The sequence below is a fragment of the Aphelocoma coerulescens genome, chromosome 2 (assembly GCF_041296385.1).
Source record: "Aphelocoma coerulescens isolate FSJ_1873_10779 chromosome 2, UR_Acoe_1.0, whole genome shotgun sequence".
In the NCBI taxonomy this organism is placed as follows: Eukaryota; Metazoa; Chordata; class Aves; order Passeriformes; family Corvidae; genus Aphelocoma; species Aphelocoma coerulescens.
Window position 1 is genome coordinate 164,007,288 of NC_091015.1, and position 22,539 is coordinate 164,029,826.

At 37.4% G+C, this 22,539-nt stretch overlaps 1 protein-coding gene and 1 long non-coding RNA gene across 5 annotated transcripts in view; both read right to left on the reverse strand.

Moving 5' to 3' along the window:
* The window catches only part of TRAPPC9 (trafficking protein particle complex subunit 9), a 459,459-nt gene that overhangs the window by 229,601 nt on the left and 207,319 nt on the right, over positions 1–22,539 (reverse strand). For all 4 annotated transcript variants that reach the window (XM_069005535.1, XM_069005533.1, XM_069005534.1 and 1 more), the window contains 2 exons: positions 17,814–17,967; positions 9,012–9,102 (listed from right to left, as the gene is read on the reverse strand). In XM_069005535.1, the coding sequence (XP_068861636.1) occupies positions 9,012–9,102; positions 17,814–17,967 (245 nt within the window). The remainder of the gene's footprint in view (positions 1–9,011; positions 9,103–17,813; positions 17,968–22,539) is intronic.
* LOC138106031 (uncharacterized) lies at positions 9,386–14,143 on the reverse strand. Its single transcript, XR_011148889.1, has 3 exons — positions 14,050–14,143; positions 13,846–13,907; positions 9,386–9,633 (listed from the first exon to the last, which is right to left on the reverse strand). It is a non-coding gene; the product is annotated as an uncharacterized lncRNA (long non-coding RNA).

Sequence of the window (22,539 nt, forward strand, 5' to 3'; positions counted from 1 at the left end):
TTTTGGCTATTTGATTAGTGAGATAAACCTGGATGTTTTCTTTCTGGAAGTGAAGCATGTATGCAAAAAGAGAGGTGATGCAGATGTTGGGAGTTAAGCACCATGAAGGAGCTCAGTGGGCAGGACAGTGTGGACACCCATCCCTGTGGGGTCAGCTCCTGTTTTGGAGGGTTTAGACATGGGCCTCAATTTCTGGGCACAATAAAAGAGCAACAGCTTCCAAGTGGCCCAGTGCAGAGGTGCAAAGTCATGTTTTACTCAGCCAGAGCTCTGAGTAAGGCCAAGCCCCAGCCAATAAGCCCTGCCAGGTCTGAGCTGCTGCTGACACCCCAGCAGGCCTCCAGCTGGAGTCTGCAGCTTGTGTGCAGCATCAAACCAGCTCAGAGGCTTTCATGTCCTGCTAAAACAAATTTACTAAATGCTCCCACAGCTGGGAGCACTGATGGAAGGCTTCCCACCAGAACCATTCGAGGCTCATGGCACCTGCTTCTGCTCTGAAGTTTCTGATTTATGGTCTCCAGTGCTTTTAATACCTGGCTTTTTCCCGTGACTTGAACAACTCAACCCCATCTTTCACTCAGAAAACTGGCAGTTGACTCTATCAAAGAACACAAATGTAATTATCCTTTAACACTTCTTTTAATTATTGAGGATTACTCCTGCTGCCTTTTTTTCTCTCCTGAAGTTTTCACATGAGGCAACCAATTACTTCTCTGCATAATTCCAGATACTGCCGAGACACTTTACCCTTTCCATATCCTACTAACATTTTTAATTGACTCTTTCTTATTCCATCTCATGTGTCTGGCCTTGATATAGAAGTTCTGTAATATCTCTGTACATGTCTGACATTACTGAGCCACAACTTCATATGATACTATACAAAATGTAATGAGTAATAAAAACCAACTTGAGTATCATTTAATGAAAGCCCTTTTGTACAATGCCATCCTACAGAACACATTTGCTCAGCTCCTCTTTTATATCCTGAGATGGAAAAAATGTCTCTTCTCCTTCTGTAACTTTTTCTCGTGTATCCATAGGTAAGGAGAAACGTTACTAAAGTGACCTTAGATTTCGGCTTAGTAAGGAAACAGGCATTAAATAAAAAGTCTAAGTTCCCTACTGAGTATACATTATGAATAAATACACAGAATTCCAGCTCAGGAAAGATTTTCTGTTTGATGGGCTTCTTTTGTAAAATCAAATCAATTAATGATTCAAATCAGCCAAATGAAATTAAATTTTATTATTTTAATTAAATTTTTATGGTTTCTTAATCCAAAGGTCTGGGATAGAAAATAAAAAAACAAAAGTAATATCTAGTTCTGATACTGGTTTACCAAAGGGACAATGGGGAGGTGTGATAGACTCAGAAAAATCACAAAATAGAGGGAAAAAATCTCCTATGCTAAAAAATAGACAGTTGGATGTCAATTTTGAGAGAGAATAAAAAGGAGAAAATGAGAGAACATGAAAGAGAACACTTCAGTCAAAGCATAAGTTTCTTCATACAAATCTGTCTGCTCTGGTCTCTGTTTGTACTGCTGAGGTTTTGACAGTTGGAAGCTATTAATTTCAGAATTACATGGCTTATTGAGCTGGATTTATGGTCTTTGCAGTCGTTAATTCACTTCTGCTTCCTTGATGAAGTAAAGGACTACTTCAGAATGAGAAATGAAAATGAAGCCGACTTCCATCCCCTCAAAACATCTCTTTGCTGGAGAACCTCTGCTGATGGAAGCTCACACTGGCCTTAACCAGTGAGTCAAAATACATGAGGTGGGGGAAGAACTCATGCAAATACCTGGGAAAATTTGCTTTTAGTATCATAAAATAAACAGGAAATGTTCAATTTATCTTAAGTACAAACTTCAAACTACAGAAGAGTACATGAACACTTCTACTGAGCAGACATCATGGTCCAGTCAAATGACAAATTTCCTTAGTGAAAAAGAGTCTGATCCCAAGTACAATATTGCCAGTGAGGCAACTGCTTTCATTTACAGCATTCCTGGTTTTCAGTGCAGGTGCATTTGTTTTTTTCAAGTGAAATAAAACAAAAGCTGAGAAGTGTCAGCAGCCAGAGAAGGAAAGCTCAGAGTAGGCCGTGGACTGAGGTCTCCTCTCCTGTTTATTGCCCCAAGGCAATCTCATGTAAAACCTGTCCTACACAGGCTGTTCAGAGTAATCCTCCACTACAATTAGCATATTTTCCATTTCTCATTCTCTGCACACTTAACTGTACAATTCATTTAATTGTTGGGCAATTAAAATCTTGCCTGATCAAAGCATTTTTCTTGCTTATCTTGTTAATACAGACATCTTCTGATCTCATTTCCATTTTTTTTAAAATTGTCCACAAGCTGAAGCATATTTTTTCTGAATTTTTATTCAAATAGTATCTTCTACGTTCATCAAAGTAAGAGAAATCTATTTCCCAGCAGATTCACTGATAGTTTTTCACCAACTACTTTACAAGACAGTTTTTTTGTCTTTTCAATCTTCTTCCTTACAATTATCTTCACACAGTTCTTTTTGAACATGTAACCCATTGTCATAACTATTACAGTAGCATTTCATTTTTTAATTTGGATGTTCATTTAATCTATTATTCAATTTACTTCTAACAATACCTAGAAAATTAAGTACCTTGCATAATTGCACGACAATTTATCATCATTATGGTGTTTCTCAATCACCTGTTACGGCTTAACTGAAATGTCGTAAGCAATACTCCTATAAAGAAGTAAACAAGACATGGCTGCTTTTTTTTTTCCTTTAAAAATAGAATGGATTTGTAAATGAAATATTGAAAATAGTCACTCAACACAACAAAATGTATTAGGCACATGTGCCTGATCAAGCTTGAATGAGTTAATTTTCCTTCTACCACAATGTCCTGTTTCTTTTTCTCTTTTTTGTATCTGATTAAACACCATTTTTTGGTACATTTCTCTCCACCAGTATTTCTACTGTAATGTTGTTTTAAAACCCTTAACATTGTGCTGAAAACCATGTATGCTCTTATGCCAAAAGTTGCCCTACTTCAGCAATTTTTCTGCCCTCCTTGAGACCCTGGTTCTCTGATGGATTCCTGGAGATCAGTCAACTTTTGATTTTGTTAATTAAAAAAATGCATCTCAGAGATACTGCAGCTCAAATCAAGCAGACTGTAGATGTTCTAAATATTGAACATAGCACTCGCCAGATTTAGTCGACTTTTGAGAATTGATCAAATTTTATTCAGTTTAATATCTTTATAGCATAAACCTGCTAATAGTCTTCATTCCTAGAACACCTCCAAAACTTTACATTTTCCTATTCTGGTTTGATTTGAGCTCTTCTGTGAGAAGTTTCATTAGAGGTTTGGACAAATGTCACATACACCTTTCCTCACAGCTGAATTACTCTGCTAGCTCACAGTAACACACCTAATTAAATAATTTCCAATCACTTCAGGCAGCTGAACTTGTAGCAGATTTCTGCGTTACTTGTCTCAGAAGAGATAAGCACCTTTTTTTGGACTACATTTCATCCATTTCATTTATGGTACTTGGGTTTTGAGATTATTGAAATATTTTAAGAAATAGAGAGGGAGACTTTTTACCAAAACCTGCAGTGACAGGACGAGGAGCAAGGGTTTTAAACTGAAGATGGCAGGCTTAGATGGGACTTAAGGAAACAATTCTTTACAATGAGGGTGGAACATGTTGCCCAGAAAATCTGTGGATGATCCTAGACCAGTACTTAGGCTTCCCCATTAGGATTTATTACCCCATTTTTTGTCCCACTCTTCTCATTGCTTTGTTAGAAGTGCTGGACCTGAAGCTCCAGCTGCCAGTTACTTCAGAAATCTGATATGAAGTGACCACTGGCACTCCACACAACCTCTCTCATGCCATTCCATAAGAGGTTTTGTTAATTTATTTTCACTTTTGGGTACTCTCTTTATTCTTAGCATCTTTCCTTTGAAATCACTACTGATCTGTTGTGTCTGAAACCTTTTCTCCACAAGTTTTACTTTTCAGTTTTGAGTAACCAAGGCTTGGGTAGGAATTAGAAACAACAGCTGCTTCAAAACACACCACACAATTGTGTGTTTTGACATGAAAGACCATTATTCCTGTGCCAGATGCCCCAGTTCCATCAAGTTAGTCCATTTTTTCTGTGTACTACCCCAGTCCCTCAACACTTCCCAGGAACTAAAGCATGTTGCTTGCTTGACATTGCCAAAATATCCTCCAAAACAGCCTGCACACAAGCTGTTAAGATATGAAAGTCTTCCCACCTCTCTTGGATCTTAAAAATAAAAACGAAAAACCTGAACGTTTTTCCAAATGGATGAGAAAGGTCGGTTACCTTGCAAAATCCATTTACCACCAGATTGTTTATCAGTTTTGGTCGTCCTGTGAATCAGACTGTGATTTTCTACCTTACAGACAGCTTACTCTTGAGATTTCCTGGCTAATGCTCTTAGTTTCATCTTTCCAATGATGACAATGGCCAGACTACTGTAATTCTAAAATAGATATAATTGCAGAATATTTTAGTTTGGCAAATGAACACAGTAACATTCACCATTTCTCTCAAGGCCCTCATATACCCTGCTGATCTCTTCATATCTCCAAGCTTGTATCTATATAATATAAATGATCCTGTCTAGAGCCTAGGAGGGGTGCATTTATTAAAAGAGAAAGTTAAACTACTTCCTTACAGTCCCCCATTAAGTCCAGTCTTTGAAAACACATCCAAGACAGCCTTGGAATTTCAAATATGGGGGAGCAGCAACATTATAGGATGGCCCTGACTGAAGCCAAACTGTGAACAGTGGTCATGTGTGCAGAGATCTGAATTACGGAAAGAAAGATTTAATTATTGTCTAAGTTCAGGCTGGAAAATGCAAAATAGAATGGGTGTGTAGCTTCAGTAATTAATGCTAATATTCATGAAACATAGAGCTGTGAAAACTGATTATGACTTGGTGCTCTCTAAAACATACAATTAATTATTAAGATAATTTATTTTTAAGTAATGCTTCCATAAGATGCTTTTTGAAACTCAAGCAGACAGAACTTCCAAACAAGCTGTCATGAACCATATGTTCATAAAACACTTCAAAAGGCTTTTAAATCAACATCTTCTATTGATTCCAGCTACCTCTGAGGGACAATTTAAAACCACCTCCACTTTTGAGTGTTTTAGTCTCCTCAAAGTACAATATTCCTGCGTGCTGCTGGTAGGCACAGAATTTGCAGTGGGCCCACAACAAGCTTTGTAGCATTCTCTACCAATAAGTAAATAATCAAGACTTTTGTCTACTGGCCATCACTTTTCTTATTTATGATCTGAGCAGCATTCAGTGGCAGTGATTTTTGTTCTCCCTGTAATCACATACTAGGAAATAAAATGCACTGCATTGTGAAAAGGCATCCAAGTACATTTAAACGTTAAAACTGTATTGAAATTCACATTTTTTTATGAAGAAGGGAAGAATTAATGAAATGAGTGAATGAAATAAAAGAGTGAATGAAAGCAAAAAGCTATTTCTGGACTTTTTTCCATGGTGAAGCTTGAAAAATGCATGTTTCTTGGAACACTACTGTTAATAATATTAGAATTCATGTATTATAATTAATTTTTCAGTTATTCAGTTAGTTGCTATAGAGAAAGAAAAGTATTTTCTTGATATATTAAAACCTCTAGCACTTTTCAGTGTCTACAGTTCTAAATCCCTAAACCAATTTTCTCCAATAAATCTTCCCTCTTACACACATGAGGGTCATCAGGAAAAGATTTCTATATCTGTTTCTCGCAGGCAGTGAAGGAAGTTATGTTTATTTTGCTTTATGTAGAAGTATTCAAAATAAGTTTCTGTTGTGAAAATTGTTTACAGCATTGAAAGTGTCAGGAGCCTCTCATTTCAGAGGCATTTCTCATTTGAATGCAGGAATATCCCAAGCCCAGCCTGTTCCAGGTTCAATCAGGAGCCTATTACAACCTCAGTTTACTTCAAGTTCAATAAAATATTGTGCATGCATTTGTACCTAAGGTAATTTTGCTATGGAAAGCAGAAGAGCACCATCAAAACTGGTAAGTGTTCAGTCCCAGGATTTTGCTTGCTTGCAAATTCAGTGACATAAATCAAATAAAGATTGAAAAAAACCCTGCACAGACAGCAGCTACAGATGATGCCATCAGATCATTTCCAACCCCAGACACAGAGCTTGCATGACACACACCTTGGAGGAGACTTGATTCTCCTCCTTAAACTTTGCAGGCTCTGTTTCCTTGATTTGATGATATTAATGTATTCACCTTAAAACCACATCTATGCCTACATTTGGTTTGCTGCCCAGCCGTAAAAAGAAAATACATCATAAATTTTAGAGACCATTGAACTTGGTGGTGTTGAGCAAGATGATGCTTTTCAATTACATGTGATTTACTAACCTGCCCAACAGACAACTTCATTTTACAGAGATGTCCTAAATCTTAAAATCAATTTTAACAATGCATTAAGAACTCTCAGTCTAGCCTTTGAAATATTTTCTTTTTTATGATTACTCATGTCCTAAATAATTTTCCCTTCCCCAGTCTTTTAATTACATGAAATCAAAATAAACTGTTCACTACAAACCACTTTTTTCCTCTCTATCTGAAAACTTTAAAGGTAACTTCTTACCCTCAGACCAAAATTTCAATGTTACCAACTTTTACTTCTACTCTTTGCCTTGCATTTAATGAAAAAAGGACAGGATTGTCAAATTTACATGAAAAATTATTTCAATAGGCTTTCATAATTTTAGAGATGTAATATTAACTCTTATATGAATTAAATATGCCAATTTTAAAAGGAATATTGGAGTACAGCTTCTACAAACTTGAATAAGAGCCAGTCATTTTTTTAATCAAAACCATGTTAAATATTCATTCATGTTTCACTGTGAGTACTTATAATAAAGTAAACCCTTCAATGTGACCATCAATATAGCAAAATCCTTGAATAATCATAGAATCAGTTATATTGCATAAAACTAAGCCAAATTTTTAGCCAATTTATGCAAAGGCTATGTCACAATGATGGCCAGTAATAAAGAGTTCATATTAAAACACAAGTTATTGTTAACAAACAGAAAAACAAAACTCAAAGCAAAGCCAGGTTGTAAATACAGTGTAATGATTGAGAAATAAAAAATCTGACTGATACTACAATATTACAGTATTTTAAACTCTTAACATATTTCCATGCCTGTAAGAGTTGAATAGGAAATATATTCTGGCACTGAAAGAGAATTCTAGTCCAACAGACAGTGTGTCACATTGTCTAAATGCATGTACAAGGCACACACACCCACCCCCCCTTGGCTGTCCAGACATTTCAACAGCCCCTTAGTACTCCCACCTCCCAAAGAATAATAACAATCTCTTACTTCCTCCTCCATCCCACACATTAGTAAAGAAAAAATCATCCTGTATTGCCACGGTACAGCATCTGGAGGGACTGCAGAAGCTGCAGGTAGAGTTACCAGGCTACATCACTAGCAAAGATTTAACTGCTGAATATTCAAAATTACGGTTAACTTAAAGAAGATAAAATGTCTCCATTGTCTTTAATTTTCAATTTTTGCTTTTGTTTTCAAGTAAAATCAGGCATTTAATCAAAATGTCCTTTTCAGTAATCTCTGCAGTAAGCTACAGCTTCCACATGGATACACTTTGTGTGTTATACAAAACAGGTAATACTCATTACTCATTTAAGATTGAGTTTAAGTTTTTCAACCTTAAGGCAAGGTCCTATGCAGAAGTGCCAAAGGACAATTTTCCACCACAGAGCCCAGGTTCCAAAGCTGCTGATGGTCAAAGCCACTCTGCAGAGCTAAAAAGTGACCAGTCTGATCTCACAACACACACCTGGCACAAACCACTTGTTCTACTGGTGAGGCCCAGGGCAATCATGGCCAAATCCTGTCAATCATACAAAAAAATGCTGCCAAATCCTTGAATCCCCTGAAGAACTGAGGCCAGGTAAGCATGATTTCAGAGGCAGCTGATTATGGCTACAGTTGGACATACTTACAACAAACTACTTTAAACCATTTTTAATCTTCTCATCTATGAACAAAGTGCTCACAGGTTTTCACCTATGTGTTGAGCATGGTCAACATGCTTGAAAAAACCCAAGCACTTAAAAGAGTACACAAATAATGGACTTTGGGGTCATTTTAATTTTAATAATTAACACAGGCAATAGTGATCGATCATTGTTCCTTAAAATTGGTCCTCTTTAGGTCATCACAGTATTAAAATATGGAGCATAAATTTGTTTTAAAAGCAAAAGCTTGGAAACAATTTACTGATGACTTGGGGACTTTATCTGAAACTTGCAACTCACTAGAAGTGTTGGGGATAAAATATCCCATGTTTCAAAGCCTCTGAGCAAGCCTTGTTGAGAACCTCAGACAGAAGTCCCATTATTACGACTCTTCGAAATTAAATTAATTCCATTTTTCATTGTGGGAACATCATTCTAAATGCAAAGTTAAGACAAGTAATTCTTCCCTGCTACCCAGAGTAAAAATATTTTCTGCACCTCAAAGGTTAGTAATGCAATTTTCTAGACCATAAGAAGTATATCACAAGTACATTATGATTCCAAAAGAAAAAATTTAGAGAAATTACTTTAAAAGCCCACACTGTAAGAAAAAGTGAAAATTTAAGTAGCAACCACCTCTCATACAAGACAGATAGGACTGAAAACTACAGGAAAAAGTGCACAGTCAGGTTTCATATTTACTATCACCGAACAGTGGTACTTAAAATAAAACAGATACCAATTCTACATTTATCTTCAGCTAAATAAAACAGCTAAAGGAAAATAAAATTCCTATCAAATTCTCCAGTATCACAGATTGCCAGTAAATGAAAACATTATCATTCTCATGCTGTGGAAAATTACAAGCCAGTACATTCTCTAAAAAAGATCATCCATCGATTTTGGTACCACTCACCCCACTGGAGAGGAGCCAACTGTAGATGCTCCAGGACCAGCTGATTAAGAACCCCTTCCACACTTGCTTCCCCTTCACGCTTCAAGGAAGGGTAAATTGGAATTAAGGAAAATTTTGTTTCAGAGAGGAAAAGGGCATGTGATATGCACAACTTTTTATTATTGCAAATCAAAACTGCAACCTAGTGATTCATTAAAGGTTAATGTTACAAATGGTTTATTAACCCATAAATTGACAAGCAGTAAAAGTTACACCAGTTGTTATCTTAAGAATATAAAAATTTAATTCCACTGAGGAGCGTTAAAGTAAAGGTAAAATATACTTGAACCATAATAAAGCACAAGGGTAAAAAATGCAAAACCTTTAAGTATGGATGAGAATTCAGAATGATAAATTAGGAACAATCTGAAAGCAAAAAGGTTAAAACTTGACAGGGCAATAGAAAACAGAACAAATATCTGGTAGGACAGCCCTGACTGCTGACTTAGGCCCAGTTCCATGGAGGTACCAGATGCTGGACAGTGCAGTGTCATTACTGAGGGCAGACATCAGACCAGAACCACAGGCACAGAACTTGCAAGCTTCCCTTTCTGCCCTGTATGAGCTCAGAAACAGGCCCAGACTGAAAAGAGAAAAAATGAGAAAATTGTTTTTACTCTTAAGGACAGCGAAGCACTGAAATAAACTGTTGTGAACAGAACAATCTCTTTTAAAAGGGTTTCAAAATAGGGTACACAAGTGCTAAAATAAAAGCATAGGCAATATCCAATGTCATGCAAAGACAGTATTACCCATTTAAACAAATTAATAATAATTTCATGTGATGAGTCAATCAAGATTTATTTTATTTATTTTATACAAATAATTTAGATTTATTTGTAACAGGAAGAAGACTGGATTTCCTTTTTCTAATTCCCTGACTGCAGAAAGACACTGAATTCACAGGGTTTGGAAGCACATGCAGATGTCAGCACCATCTTGTATCCAGCCATGTGTCCCACCATAATTAAGGAATAAGCTCCTAGTCAGATTCATCAAGATTTCAAGCAACTACTCCAAAAGTACTGGAACCATGGTCCTCAAAAATACATGAAAAAATAAAAGAATATCTGAGCTTTTATAAACAGCTTCTAAATGTGATCAGTCCCTTTTCTGTAAACTCTGGAAAGAGACAAACATCATCTGACTGCTGAATATATATTCACCTGTGTCAGTTGAAAGAAAATTAACAAGCACTGCAGATAACTAATTTCTATGACAGGACATAATCTTGCAGGGACACCAGGAGATTTAAAGAAAAGTCTTCAAAGCTCAGAACAAAAGCAGATCTAAAGTGATTGAGACTCAAGAGCTCAAAGATGATAGAAGAGGAAAATCAATACTGAGTACAGGATTCTTGCCATTATTTTTTAAAATATTCTCATTATGCCCTGAAAAAATGTCATAAGTAGCACTTTTTTTTTTTCTCCTAAAGAGACCACAAATAAAGAATTCACAAACCCCAAAGAGTCTGAAAGCTGTAAACACCATTAAAAAAAAGCATCTATTTGGAAAACAGAAGGCAGCAGAGTATCACCTTAGAAGAGTGCTGCTGCTGAAAAATAAGACTCAAAACACCAGCACAACTCAATATTTTCCATGAAACACACTAGAGGGTAGAGAATAATTTGAATTACTTCACAGAAACAGCAGATAAATAATTCTGTTATCACATCTTTAATCTAAGGACTATAAGTGAGAGAAAACACTAAAAAAAAGGCAGTATTTAAAAGATGCTTTAAAACAGAGTGGCTGCCATTAACTGTAACATTAAACTAACTTTACTGTAATTTACTTACAACAGACTCACAGGGGTGCCTGGAATATTACAAATTTTCACTGTTTAAAGCTTCGTGGAGAGCTTAATGTCTCAAATAACGCTATAAGATTACTATAAAACAGGTGATTCTCCATTCTTTATTGTTGGTAAATGCTACCAAAGCAGATCCATGTATTCAGATGTAGAACATTCCCCCTAGAACATAAAACCATGGGAGGCAGTGAGGCACATCTGGGGTGTTGTGTCCATTTAGGGCTCCTCAGGACAGGAGAGACATGGAGCTCCTGGAGCAGGGCCAGCAGAGGACAGGAAAATATGACTAAAGGCCTGGAGCATTTCTCTTGCAGGGGAAGTCTGAGGAGGCTGGACCTGTTCAGCTTCAAGAAGAGACAACTGAGAGGGAACCTCATCCCTGCCTCTCAGTGTCTGCAGGGAGGGCTCAGAACATGGACCAAGCTCTGCTCTGGGTGTCCAGCAATGGGAAAGAGGAACGGGCAGGAACTGATGCCCAGGAAGTTCCACCTGGGCATGAGGAATCATTTCTTTACTGTGCAGTGACCAAGCACTGAACAGGTTGCCCAGAGAGGGTGTGGAGTCTCCCTCACTGGAGATATTCCAGAGCCATCTGGACACAATCCTGTGCCTGGTGCTCTGGGATGGCCCTGCCCTGAACAGGGAGGTTGGACCAGATGACCCACTGTGGTCCCTTCCAGCCTGACCCATTCTGTGAGACTATTGGTGGTTTTTTGGTTACACATTAAAGAAAAAAACAATCAAACTGAATGGCTCTTTGCAAAAGCTAAAAAATGTTTAAAAAAAAAAAAAAGCAAACAAACAAACAACAAAAAAAGAAACCCACAAGGAAAACACCCAAATTGATTAACAGAGAAAATTATGTAATATCCCAAAGGGGCTTTAAGATTTTACAGCCAAAATCTTTTGATAAATAAATTTCTTTATTCCACCACAAGCACCAAGCTTATTTTTAGCACACAGCTTATTGTCATCTTGTGGCAAAATAAGTTCTATAGACAGGAAATAGCTCAGTGAATGTTATTGTATGTTAAGCTGGAGGTTCAGGGTCTTATTTGTTTATTTGCCAAACAAATTGATGATATTAGTTTATTTTAGATACATGGCCATGGATTGTAGAACTGAGGAGAAATTTCAATTTTCACAATTATTCATTCTGTGTGAAAGCAAAATGTAACATTTAAATGGTTCAGCCATGCACAGATTATTTGACTCGTATTCAGGAAATGAAATTGATTTGTCCAATGAGATCATTGAATGAAGCAGCAGAAGGGAGTCTGGTGGTAAAGGAGGGAAAGGCAAGGTTGAGATGCAACCAAAGAAGTGGACTTGTTGAAACATAAAGCAACAAACACATAAAGGAATTATGTGTTCACATGGACCTACAGAGGGATCTGGATCATGGAATTCCATATCACTGATCTTTGCCTCCTGACCGTATTATCAGACAACTACATAAAATTGTTCATTATAGGAAAAATATGAAACTGAAAATTGCTACAAACTCATTATCTTGGAGATGAAAAGCAACCAAAATACGTGGCAAGAAAATATCAAAGGAATGAGAGAGAAAAGCTTAACTCCAGAGTTTGCCTAAGACAAAGCCTTTAAAAGTCAATGAAAGCAAAGGAGTTGAACAGGGGTTGCCAAGATACCCTTTTATTCTTAGCTCAAAGTCAAAGCTGACAAAAGACGCAAGTGTAAGAACGAGGATTTAAAATTCATTGAAAAAGACTGCCCAGATAAACACGAGTACAGACTGCCAAGGTGAAGTTTGACCTTGCAGAATCTATCTGCTTAACCAAATCTCCACATGTTTTGCTGAGGTCTCGCTGCCATCACAAACCTGCTCTTCTGTAGGAACCAGATTGCTGACCCAGGCCTCATTTCCTACAGTCAAATCTTTGTTATTATCAACACAGGCATCAGCCAGGACTCAAACAGTTGACTTCCAGCTTCCAGCACAATAGTTCATATTTAACAGTTCAAGATATTTTCATCTGCACAATCAAATAAGCCTCAGTGGGGGCCTCAGAGCCAACAAACACACAATCACCAGATGCTGTTTTAAAAAAAACAAAAAACAACCTAAAAACCTAATTTTTCACAGTTGACACCCTCATTTCACATTTCTGTAGCAACAGATTGAATATGATATAAACTGTTTCATACCAAAAACCTAAATGACAGTCAAATGAACTAGTTATTTCCCCAGGGAAAACTCTGGTCTTTTACACTCTGATTGCCTCATGTGTAGCTGGGTACTCACAATTAGAACACAGTCTGTTACCTAAAATCTACTGCTTAAAAAAACAATAGGTTTTTAAAAATGGCTTCTATCTGGAAGTTACTTATGTTTTTTCTCCCCACAGCATCCCACATTTTCCATCCTAAAAAAAAATATTTTCAATACATATGTCCTTTGCAAATAAATGCAGGTGGAAGAAGGCACATAATCATAAAAAACAACAAATGTTCCTAAGTAAGAATTATTCTAATTAAAAATAAATTTGCATTATTTGCACATTTTACTTACGGCAGTTGCCGCATTCATACTTTAAGCTTTCTGCTTGATTATTATTGTGGTACTTTATTATTAAAACTAATTATATACAGTTATGTAGGGTCTTAAATAATAGTTATTTTTGTAAACAATAAGAAGCAGCATAGAAATGTAAAGAAACCTTTACTGATGTACAGAAGTTCCACAAGATGTAATATTGTCATAACTGAAGATTCATAATTATGATCAAGATAAAGTCATCAAAAGCTGAATAGACACAGAAAAGCGATTTTCAATAAGAGTTATCAGTGATTTGCTGTCAAGCAATCACTTGAGATGACTCAAGCTTCTGTCTGATAGATAATAATTTCAAAATCCTGATTGGCTGCTTTGATGATGAAATACAAAAACATTCATAATTTTTATGTATTTGGAAAAGATGTCAGTGTTCACAAACCTAATAAATGAGTGGAACTTACGAAGATCACTGGGATGAAATGAAGAAAAGCTCCAAGTACCATCCTAGAAGAAATCAACAAATCTATAAATGAAAGTTGGGAATAATAATTCAGTCAGTTATGCTGGACCACATGCAAAAAAAAAATCAATCAGACAATAGTTCTCAGAGAAAACATCATCTCTGAAACCCAGAAGGTACCATTTTCTTCTGTGAGAAACCTCACCTGCAGTATTGCCTCCAGCCTTGGATCCCACATACTGAGAAAAATAGAGCTGTACTGCAGAACAACATCAGCAATATGACTGAAAGAAAATGTGCTTTGAAAGAAATTTTGGCAATTAGGTTTAAATATGGAAAACAAAAAAATGAGGAAGGGGCAGAAAATACAATTAAAAAAATATAAGGAAACATTGCAAATAGGACAGACTTCTATACATCACAGATAATAAGGCTGAAGTAAGAAAAAAAGTCCAATTATTAGAAAAGTTAAAAAAGGAACATGATATTTAAGGTGGCACTGGAAGTCTGTCTCACTTTTTTAAAGGTTGTTTGGGCCAGGTTTAGAATATTTTCAAGAAAATGACACCAAAATGTTACAGTCTCATTTCACTGAAATAGCAATTCCTTCACAGTACATTAGAAAATTTCTCTGGCTGCAATCAAAGCTGGAGATGGGAGAAGATAGGGAAGGAAAAGGAGTTTACTTTTCAAAAGTCATTCTCTGACCCAGCCCTCTGCCCAACTGCACAAATCACAGAATAATTTATATTGAAAGGCAATTCCAGAGTCACTGTCCAGCCCTGTGCTCAAAGCACAGAAAATACTGAAATTGCACCAGGTTGTTCAAGGCATTGCCTAGAATTTTTTAACATCTTCAAAGACACCAATTTTACAGCACTTTTGGACAACCTGTTCCAGTACCTGAGCACCCTCATTGTGAAAAGGAATTTTCCTAGTATCTAACTGGAATTTAACAGTCCCCTCATGACACACCTTGCTGTCAGATGAACTTTGCTGACTGCTGTAACTCTCAGGCTTTGAGAAGGCTGCTCCTGGAGGCCCAGCAACTCCACTGGGCCAGCATCCTTTCCAATCCTGCCTTCCATGTCCCCAAAGTCTCCCCTGCTAAAGTCCAGAGTCATTATTCTGCCACTTACTCTCCTCACTTCCCTCAGGATATTGAGCTCCATGATCTCAGGACAACTGCAGCCAAGGCTGACACCAAACTTAAACCCTGCAGCTGGATCATTTGTTCAAGGAGCAGATCCCACACAGCACATACCAAATCAAAGCATCCAACACCTGTACACCAAAGTTGTCCTTAGAGTACTCCAGAAATAAGCTAACCTGCAACTGGAAGACTTCTTCCAGTTGTCAAAGGAAGAGTTCATCCAGCTTTGCTTCTTGTTTGGGGGTCTGTACCAAATGCACAGCTCCCCACTCTGTTGGATGACTCTGTCCTTGATCAAAAAGCTTTCAGTTGTCTCATGTCTCCTTTCCTGCTAATTCCCTGTGCACACTCTAATTTCCCCTCCACATTCTTTTGCAATTCCTGGTGTAAGCATCTGACGTGGGCCTTGGATCACACCTCAGGGCAGATTCCATGATGTTAACTCACCTCAGCCCATCACTTTCCCATGTCATGCACACAGTCAGGAGAGAAAAGTTATCTGGGGAGTTCAAAGTAGCTCAGAGATGATGGATAACAAAGGGATCACTTGGCCTTACCATTCAAGAGACTGCTAAAAGGCCTCCTCTAGCAGGAAATATCAGTAACTCTACCCTTTTGTAATTTTGCAAATACTTTTGCTCTCTTGGGTGCACTTAGGCTGACTCCTGAAGGAAAACAAGGCTAATGCAGCTGAACTACCCATCCATTTCTCTGCCTGTCTGTCCATCAGTAACTCTGCTGGCCTGTGTCAAATTACTCTGATGGGGGAAAATTATCTCAGAAACCAAGTTTCTTACCAGAATGGAGAGAAGACTATTTTTTTTTTTTATTTACTGATTCACATCTAAATGTTGCTGCAAATAAAAGGATTAAACCAGGATAGGTTCAGGTTGGACATCATGAAGAATTTCTCCATGGAAAGGGCTGTCAAGCATCAGAAGGGGCTGCCCGGAGAGGTGCTGGAGTCACCATCCCTGGAGGTGTTCAAGAAAGGACTCAGTGTGGCATTCAGTGCTGTGGTTTAGTTGACCTAGTGGTGTTTGGGCAAAGTTTGGACTCAGTGATTTTGGAGGTCTTTTGAGGTCTTTTCCAACATTAATGATTCTATAATTCCACGGGAAAGACTAATTCTAGTTGGAACATGACACCTGGAAAAGAATGTACACATTTCTTCAAGGATTTTTAAGCACATGTGAAACTTGTTGCCTTTCATTAATTAGATTAGTTTTAGTTCCTGGAATAGAGAGAACAATCACAGCAAGTATTAAAAACACAAAGTAATGGTTGCACTGAATGTAACACACAGAATCCATGCACTGTTCTACTGGTTTCTAAGGTACTGACTTTCATGTCAGCCACAACGGTTTTGGGATCAAAACTGGGGTTAAATCCAGAACACAGAATGGATGTAAACAGTGTTGCCCAGCAACTGAAAGGAGTGAGGATGTATCTTTACACCTTGACAAAATGATTACAATTATGCACTCAATTCCAGTGTAAGAATTCATCTGTGCTATCACAGAATATTTATATCCTTCCATAACAGACATTTTCTAAGTGAGTTCTGGTTAAATATTGACATTTTTGCATAGAAGGAGCTCTCTCTGAAATGTTGCTTGGGGAATCTGGACTGAACCAGGCACTAGGAATCTCATTTATGTCTCAAGCCTTGCTTTTGACAAATCCAGATCTGATTTAATAATCACAGGATGGTTAAGTTTGGAAGGGACCACTGGAGGTTGTCTGGTCCATCCCCCTGATCAAGCAGCATCCTCAGAGCACAGGACTGTGTCCAGGACAGCCCTTGAATATCTCAAGGGAAGGAGACTCCACAGCCTCTCTGGGCATCCTGTGTCACTACTCAGTCACCCTCACAGTGAAGAAGCTCTTCCTCACAATAATTAGTAATGAAACATCACTTCAGATCACTGGATAAAAGTACAATTAAAAGTACAAACAGATAAAGCATGATTTGATTGCCACTCTTCTCTCATCTTCTGCCACCCCCTATCATGTGAATTTGAAGATGATCTGTGTGAAAAATATAAATCTCCTGGGAAGTGCTGAGTACCATCACATGGCTTGGGGGACCGTTTGCTGTACAGAATGTTTCCTGAAGAAAATCATGAGAAAGTGTATTTTTGACAAGCCAAGCACAAGTTTTTTTTATAGAAATCACAAAATTTATAGCAACACCATTGGTTTATTTTAACTCTAAACTGAATGCAATTTCTTATTAATAATCATAAGGCAATATTTTACTGCATTTAGAATTATTGTGGGGATTTTATGTTTAGAATGACTAAGTCATCACACAGTCCCTGTCTAAGCCTTAAAAAGCTACCCAAGATTAGATACATTACTAAATCTATAAAGAGGACTTGTAAATAAATTATTCTAATATGTTCTGATTTACTCAAATTTAATTAAATATATGCAAACTCTCCAAATCCAGCTTCATGAATTTCTTCATTATTCAGTGACTTGGTGGGGGAGAATAGAAAAATGTGACCCCATGAATCTACTACTCATCAATCCTAACTACACTTCCTCAGTTCCCTAAAAGCTGGGAAAAACACACAGGATTTATGACATGCTCAGTGACTCAGAAAAAGCCATTATAGGATGACCCAAGCATTGCCTAAATAATATACAGCACAATTAACCTTAAACAGTCTATAATTATGATAAGCTTCATAGTTCTAATTATTTTTCTTTTCAGTAACACTGCTGTGAAGTGAGTTGAATTATAAAATAAAATGTATCAGAGGGCATCTATTTATATACTTTTAAAGCAAGTATTTATGAAAGGATATAATTTTCCAGCAAATATCCAGCTTGCTGTTAATCTCCAGACCTCTTGCTTGTTGCCTTTCTTCTTCCAGCTGCTTTGCATTCGCCAACTGTGCCCCATCAGCTGGGGATTCTGGGAAGCTCTCAAAATTAAACTTGTCCACTTGGATAGCTATGCTGTAGCAAGGGAAAAGAAAGAAAGAAAAAAAAAACCCAACATCATTCTCATGATATTATTTCTGCAGAAACTGCAGAGCACTGCAAACACGGGCACTACAGTATCAGTATCTCGGCTTCAGTGGCATCTAGTCTGTAATTACTGATACATAAACCATATGGTTTATTCTACTGAAAACAAAAGTCTAAGCCTGTTGATGGTAAAATGCTTTACAAATCATCAATCAACATCTTAATGACTTTGTGAGTGGTGCATAAGACATTTATTTTGCAGTTGCAAGCAGATGACTTTAGTGTGGTTCTGTAGAGGTTCACCTGCCTCCACTCTTGGTAGGTGAAAGCTCCTGGTGTGCTCAAGACTTGCTGAGAAAAGCAACAAGACTGGGCCAAAAGCTGATGAATATACTATTAAAGTTGCTTATTAATACCAACCCATATAAAGGAAAGCAGAATATTATATATGAAAGCATCCCTGAAGTGAACTGTAACCACCTGGAGAGTCCATTGATTTCACAAGCCAACTTCCTCACTTTTCCTTGCAAAACTCAGGAAGGAAAGACAAAATAACCACAGAAGTAGGGCCTAAATGTGGCCCTTGATTTTTTTTTTTAAGAAGACACTTCCCTCCTGCTTTGTGCATCTTCATGAATTACAGACAATATTAATTTCAATATCTCAGTATAATTCATTGGTAGTAAATGGTTAAATAATTGCTTTATTAAATGTACGGTAAGGCATAAAAGGTAATCAAATTAAATATAGTACACTATAATGCATACTAAATACTGATATGTTAAATTAGAATCACTAATCTAATATAAAAGGGAATTTAGACCAGCTCACATCACATGAAATGTGGTTATGGAAGATCTAATATACTATGCTGCCAAAACAGCTTTAATTTCCTGAATTGTCTGAAATAGAAAAATAATTAGGGAAGAATTAAAATATATTGCTCTTGAGATGACTTTGCACTTAAGGAGACCAAGCAACAGCTTTGAAAACCATTCAGGATGAAATGCAGCTACAAACTGAAAAGGGGTCTGGGAAGGACATTTCACAAAAGCACAGGACTACTATTATTCTTTTATCTATTTCTCCATATAAAGAGGGAAACTTATTCTATGAGTTGCCAAAAGGAAAATACCAGTAACAAATGTCAACAAGAAAGACCTTTGAAATCCCTCCAGACCAGAAAAGATTTTCTATAATTCTCATTAATTTAAAAGAATCTTGACCCTAAAAGAAACTGGGTGAAAATACATGGCAATTACAAGGAACAATCTAGAGCTTGTGATGTTTCCTGTGGGAAGATGAATTCAACAGACCTTATCAAGACTGAGCAAAAACTGACATCTGAGAAGAAGCTTCTGAAGTTCCCCCTTCACCATTAGTGGAAGGTGGCTGTGCCCATGGCAGGGGGTTGGAACTAAATGGCCTTTAAGGTCCCTTCCAAATCCAAGCACTCTATGATTTTATGACTAAAAAGTACAAATACAGCACTCAGGCAAAGGTTTCTGTAAGCTACCACTTCTGCAGCCTGCATCTTTGCTGATCCTCACATCCCAAAGGCAGCAGAATTAATCTGTTCCTCTCCAAGGGAAGGTTTTGTTTTGGCTATTTTTAATGCAGCAAGAGATCATTAAAAGTTCTTCATTTGCATGCAGAGTCCATCAAGTGCTAAGCATATTCAAAAGCTAAACATGAGCTACAAAAGTGTATCACAGGAACTGCCATAATCAAGCCAGAAATAAAGACCATAATGAAAAACACCCAGATACAATCTGAAGAGTGGATTCTGAAAAAAATTACCAGGCCTGAAACTATGACTAACAACATCAATTCTTACTGGCACTGAAGTATGATTTGATTCTGCAAATGCAGGTTGGGTTTCCTGGATTTTGCACAGGCAATGCATGTGGAAGACACAACTGGAGTATTTTGAATTTCATTGTCTTTGTTTCCAAGATCATCCCTCTGTGGTACGTGAGCCGATGCAAACCCAGGACTTGATTTCTATTATATACAGAATACTGCTTATATTCTCACAGAAATACAGTTAGTTTCCTATAACCATATTTTAATAAATTGTCTTAGCTTCTGGACAGTCAGAAGTCTTTAGAATCCATCTCCAAAGGGACCAGGAAAACAGTTCCCATCTAATTACTGTGTTGCACTTTTCTAAGTGATAGATATTTGAGAAAAATATTCCAGCCTAACAATATTTAATATGCAACTGCAGCATTCAGATTGCATTCCTCTGTTGAAGGATCATTGCTGGCAATATGGTAATTTTTGTCTGGAAATTAAATATGCATGTAAGCACTTTGTACCCCAACAGCCTCCAATATATCCACATCAACTTTAGGAATACAGCCTAGATTGCTCATAACTGTTCATTGTGCATCTCTTCTTGAAGTAACTTTTATTAAGCTCTAAGTTATGGAAAACTTTAGTAAACAGGGCTCTCAGTACTCAGAGGCTCTACTAAGTTTCCAAATCTTCTAACCATGTTTTTATTTATAATGTTTATACTGTATTTAGCACAGTGGCACCTCATGTCACATGAGAAGTTACAAAAACACCCACCATAACACACTTGCCAGCTAGAAAGTGAAGAGTCTGAGTAAAAGAGAACTACAGAGAGAAAAATATCACACAGAACAGTACTATGAACACAGCTGTAGGTAGGATATATGAAAGCAATAAACAGATAAAATGTTTCAAGCCTATAGTTCCTCTCAAAGTAAAGCACAACAAAATTAAATCCTTGCTCTTTTTGTTAAACTTATCTGTCTTTTATCATCCATATTCTGCTTCCTCTTATGCTAAAAATATTCATTTCAAGTTTTGTCTCTGCATTTTTTATCTGTAACGTTATTTCAGTATTTATTCCTCAGCCTATGGAACACGTAGTACATGGGAAGGCTTTGCACAAGAATCCAAACAAAAAATGAATACCATAACCTAAATCAGTCATTCATCCTTAAAAATGTACCCCTACTCAAACCCAGCTTCTTTGCTTTCTTTTTAGATCTGAAGATTTCTCCCATCTCAAGTGATGCATTTCACCAGGGAGGTGTTAATGAGTGGACAAACAATTCCCAGAGCCAGCTGATGGAAGGAGAAAATGGATAAGCTGGACAATGAATTACAATCACCAACTAAAAAAAGTATTTTTTTCAACTTTTAAATGATCTCTAGAGATCACATGGACCTCACCCTGAAGAAGGAGAGGGCAGTGAAAGGCAACCTTTTCAACATCACCAACTTTGTCACTGGGCTGTGCAACAGAATAGTGAGACTGAAATGTATTTTAGCCCTAAAAGTCATTCTCTGCTGTCTTCTGCAGTTACTTTGCAACCTGTTTCCTGTCAAGAGTTCTCTCCACTTCTCCCCAAATTTGTTCTTGCTGGTTGTGATATACAAGAATCTATGGAATCTATATAGGAAGAGGTAAAAATAGACTATTCAGTTTGAAACAGGCATTCAATTTATTGCAAACAGCCAGGGTAATGACAGTTCATGTTGTGCAAGGGCACCTGTTCCTTGCCCTTCACAGTAATTATGTATCAGGGAAAACAGAGAAGATCTTAAAACTCAAAAGTTTAGAAATAAACTTGTGCCAGGAAGAGGGACTAGAATTCCATTTTAACTTCTTTGCCTCGTGGGGAGCTATCTAAATTTCCTACTAGATGAGTTTTCAATAAATAATGAGATCTTTGTATGAAAACACTGCATTATGCAAAAAAAAAAAAATTAAATATCCAATCCTGCAAATGGAAAACAGGTATTGTTTCTCTCTGGCCATCCTTGTCTGAGCAGGAGGAGGAATAAAGTAACAACAGTTTTCATGAATAATGAACCAATTGTGTTTTGAAACTACTGGGTTTTCTCACGAAACGAGCCAAGCCATTGTGACAGCTCCTCAGACAATTGAGCATCGTTACAGGGATGCAAATTATTCAAATACAAATTAAATGGATGAAGAGGAGAAGGTCAGCTCATCAGCAGTGCTGATGATATGTCTGCATGGTATCCTCCCACGTCATCTGTCAGGATGGCTTACAGGCAAAAAAGTGACAAACCTTCTGATGGCACAGCCACCATCTCAATGACAGTCACCTGAAGTCCTATTAAAGTCACAGTGTAGAGCTACTAAAGGCACTGGACAGCTCATTTCACCTCTTCTCATAAAAAGAGCTGCAACTTTACTGGAAATCCTACCCTGCCCTGACAAAAAAAATGCTCAGCAGAAAGGACTTTGCATGGAGGAAAATAACTTCCAGAAGCGACATCATGACTGCTCCCCAGCCAGTGCCTTCCATATCCCCCTTTCCCAAAGCAGTGCCAGTTAAACTGAGCAGCACTGACAGCTTCACAGAAGTGCCATCTGGCAGAGAAAATTAATAGATGAAAAATTGAGTAAGGCAGCATCACTGAGGGTGCTGCAAACTCCTGCCTTTGTTCCTGGCAGGACAGTGGGCAGGTCCCAGGCACATCCCATCCCACAGTGACACATCTCAGATCATTACATGTCCTCTTCTAAGAGCATAAATCTATAAAGTGAAA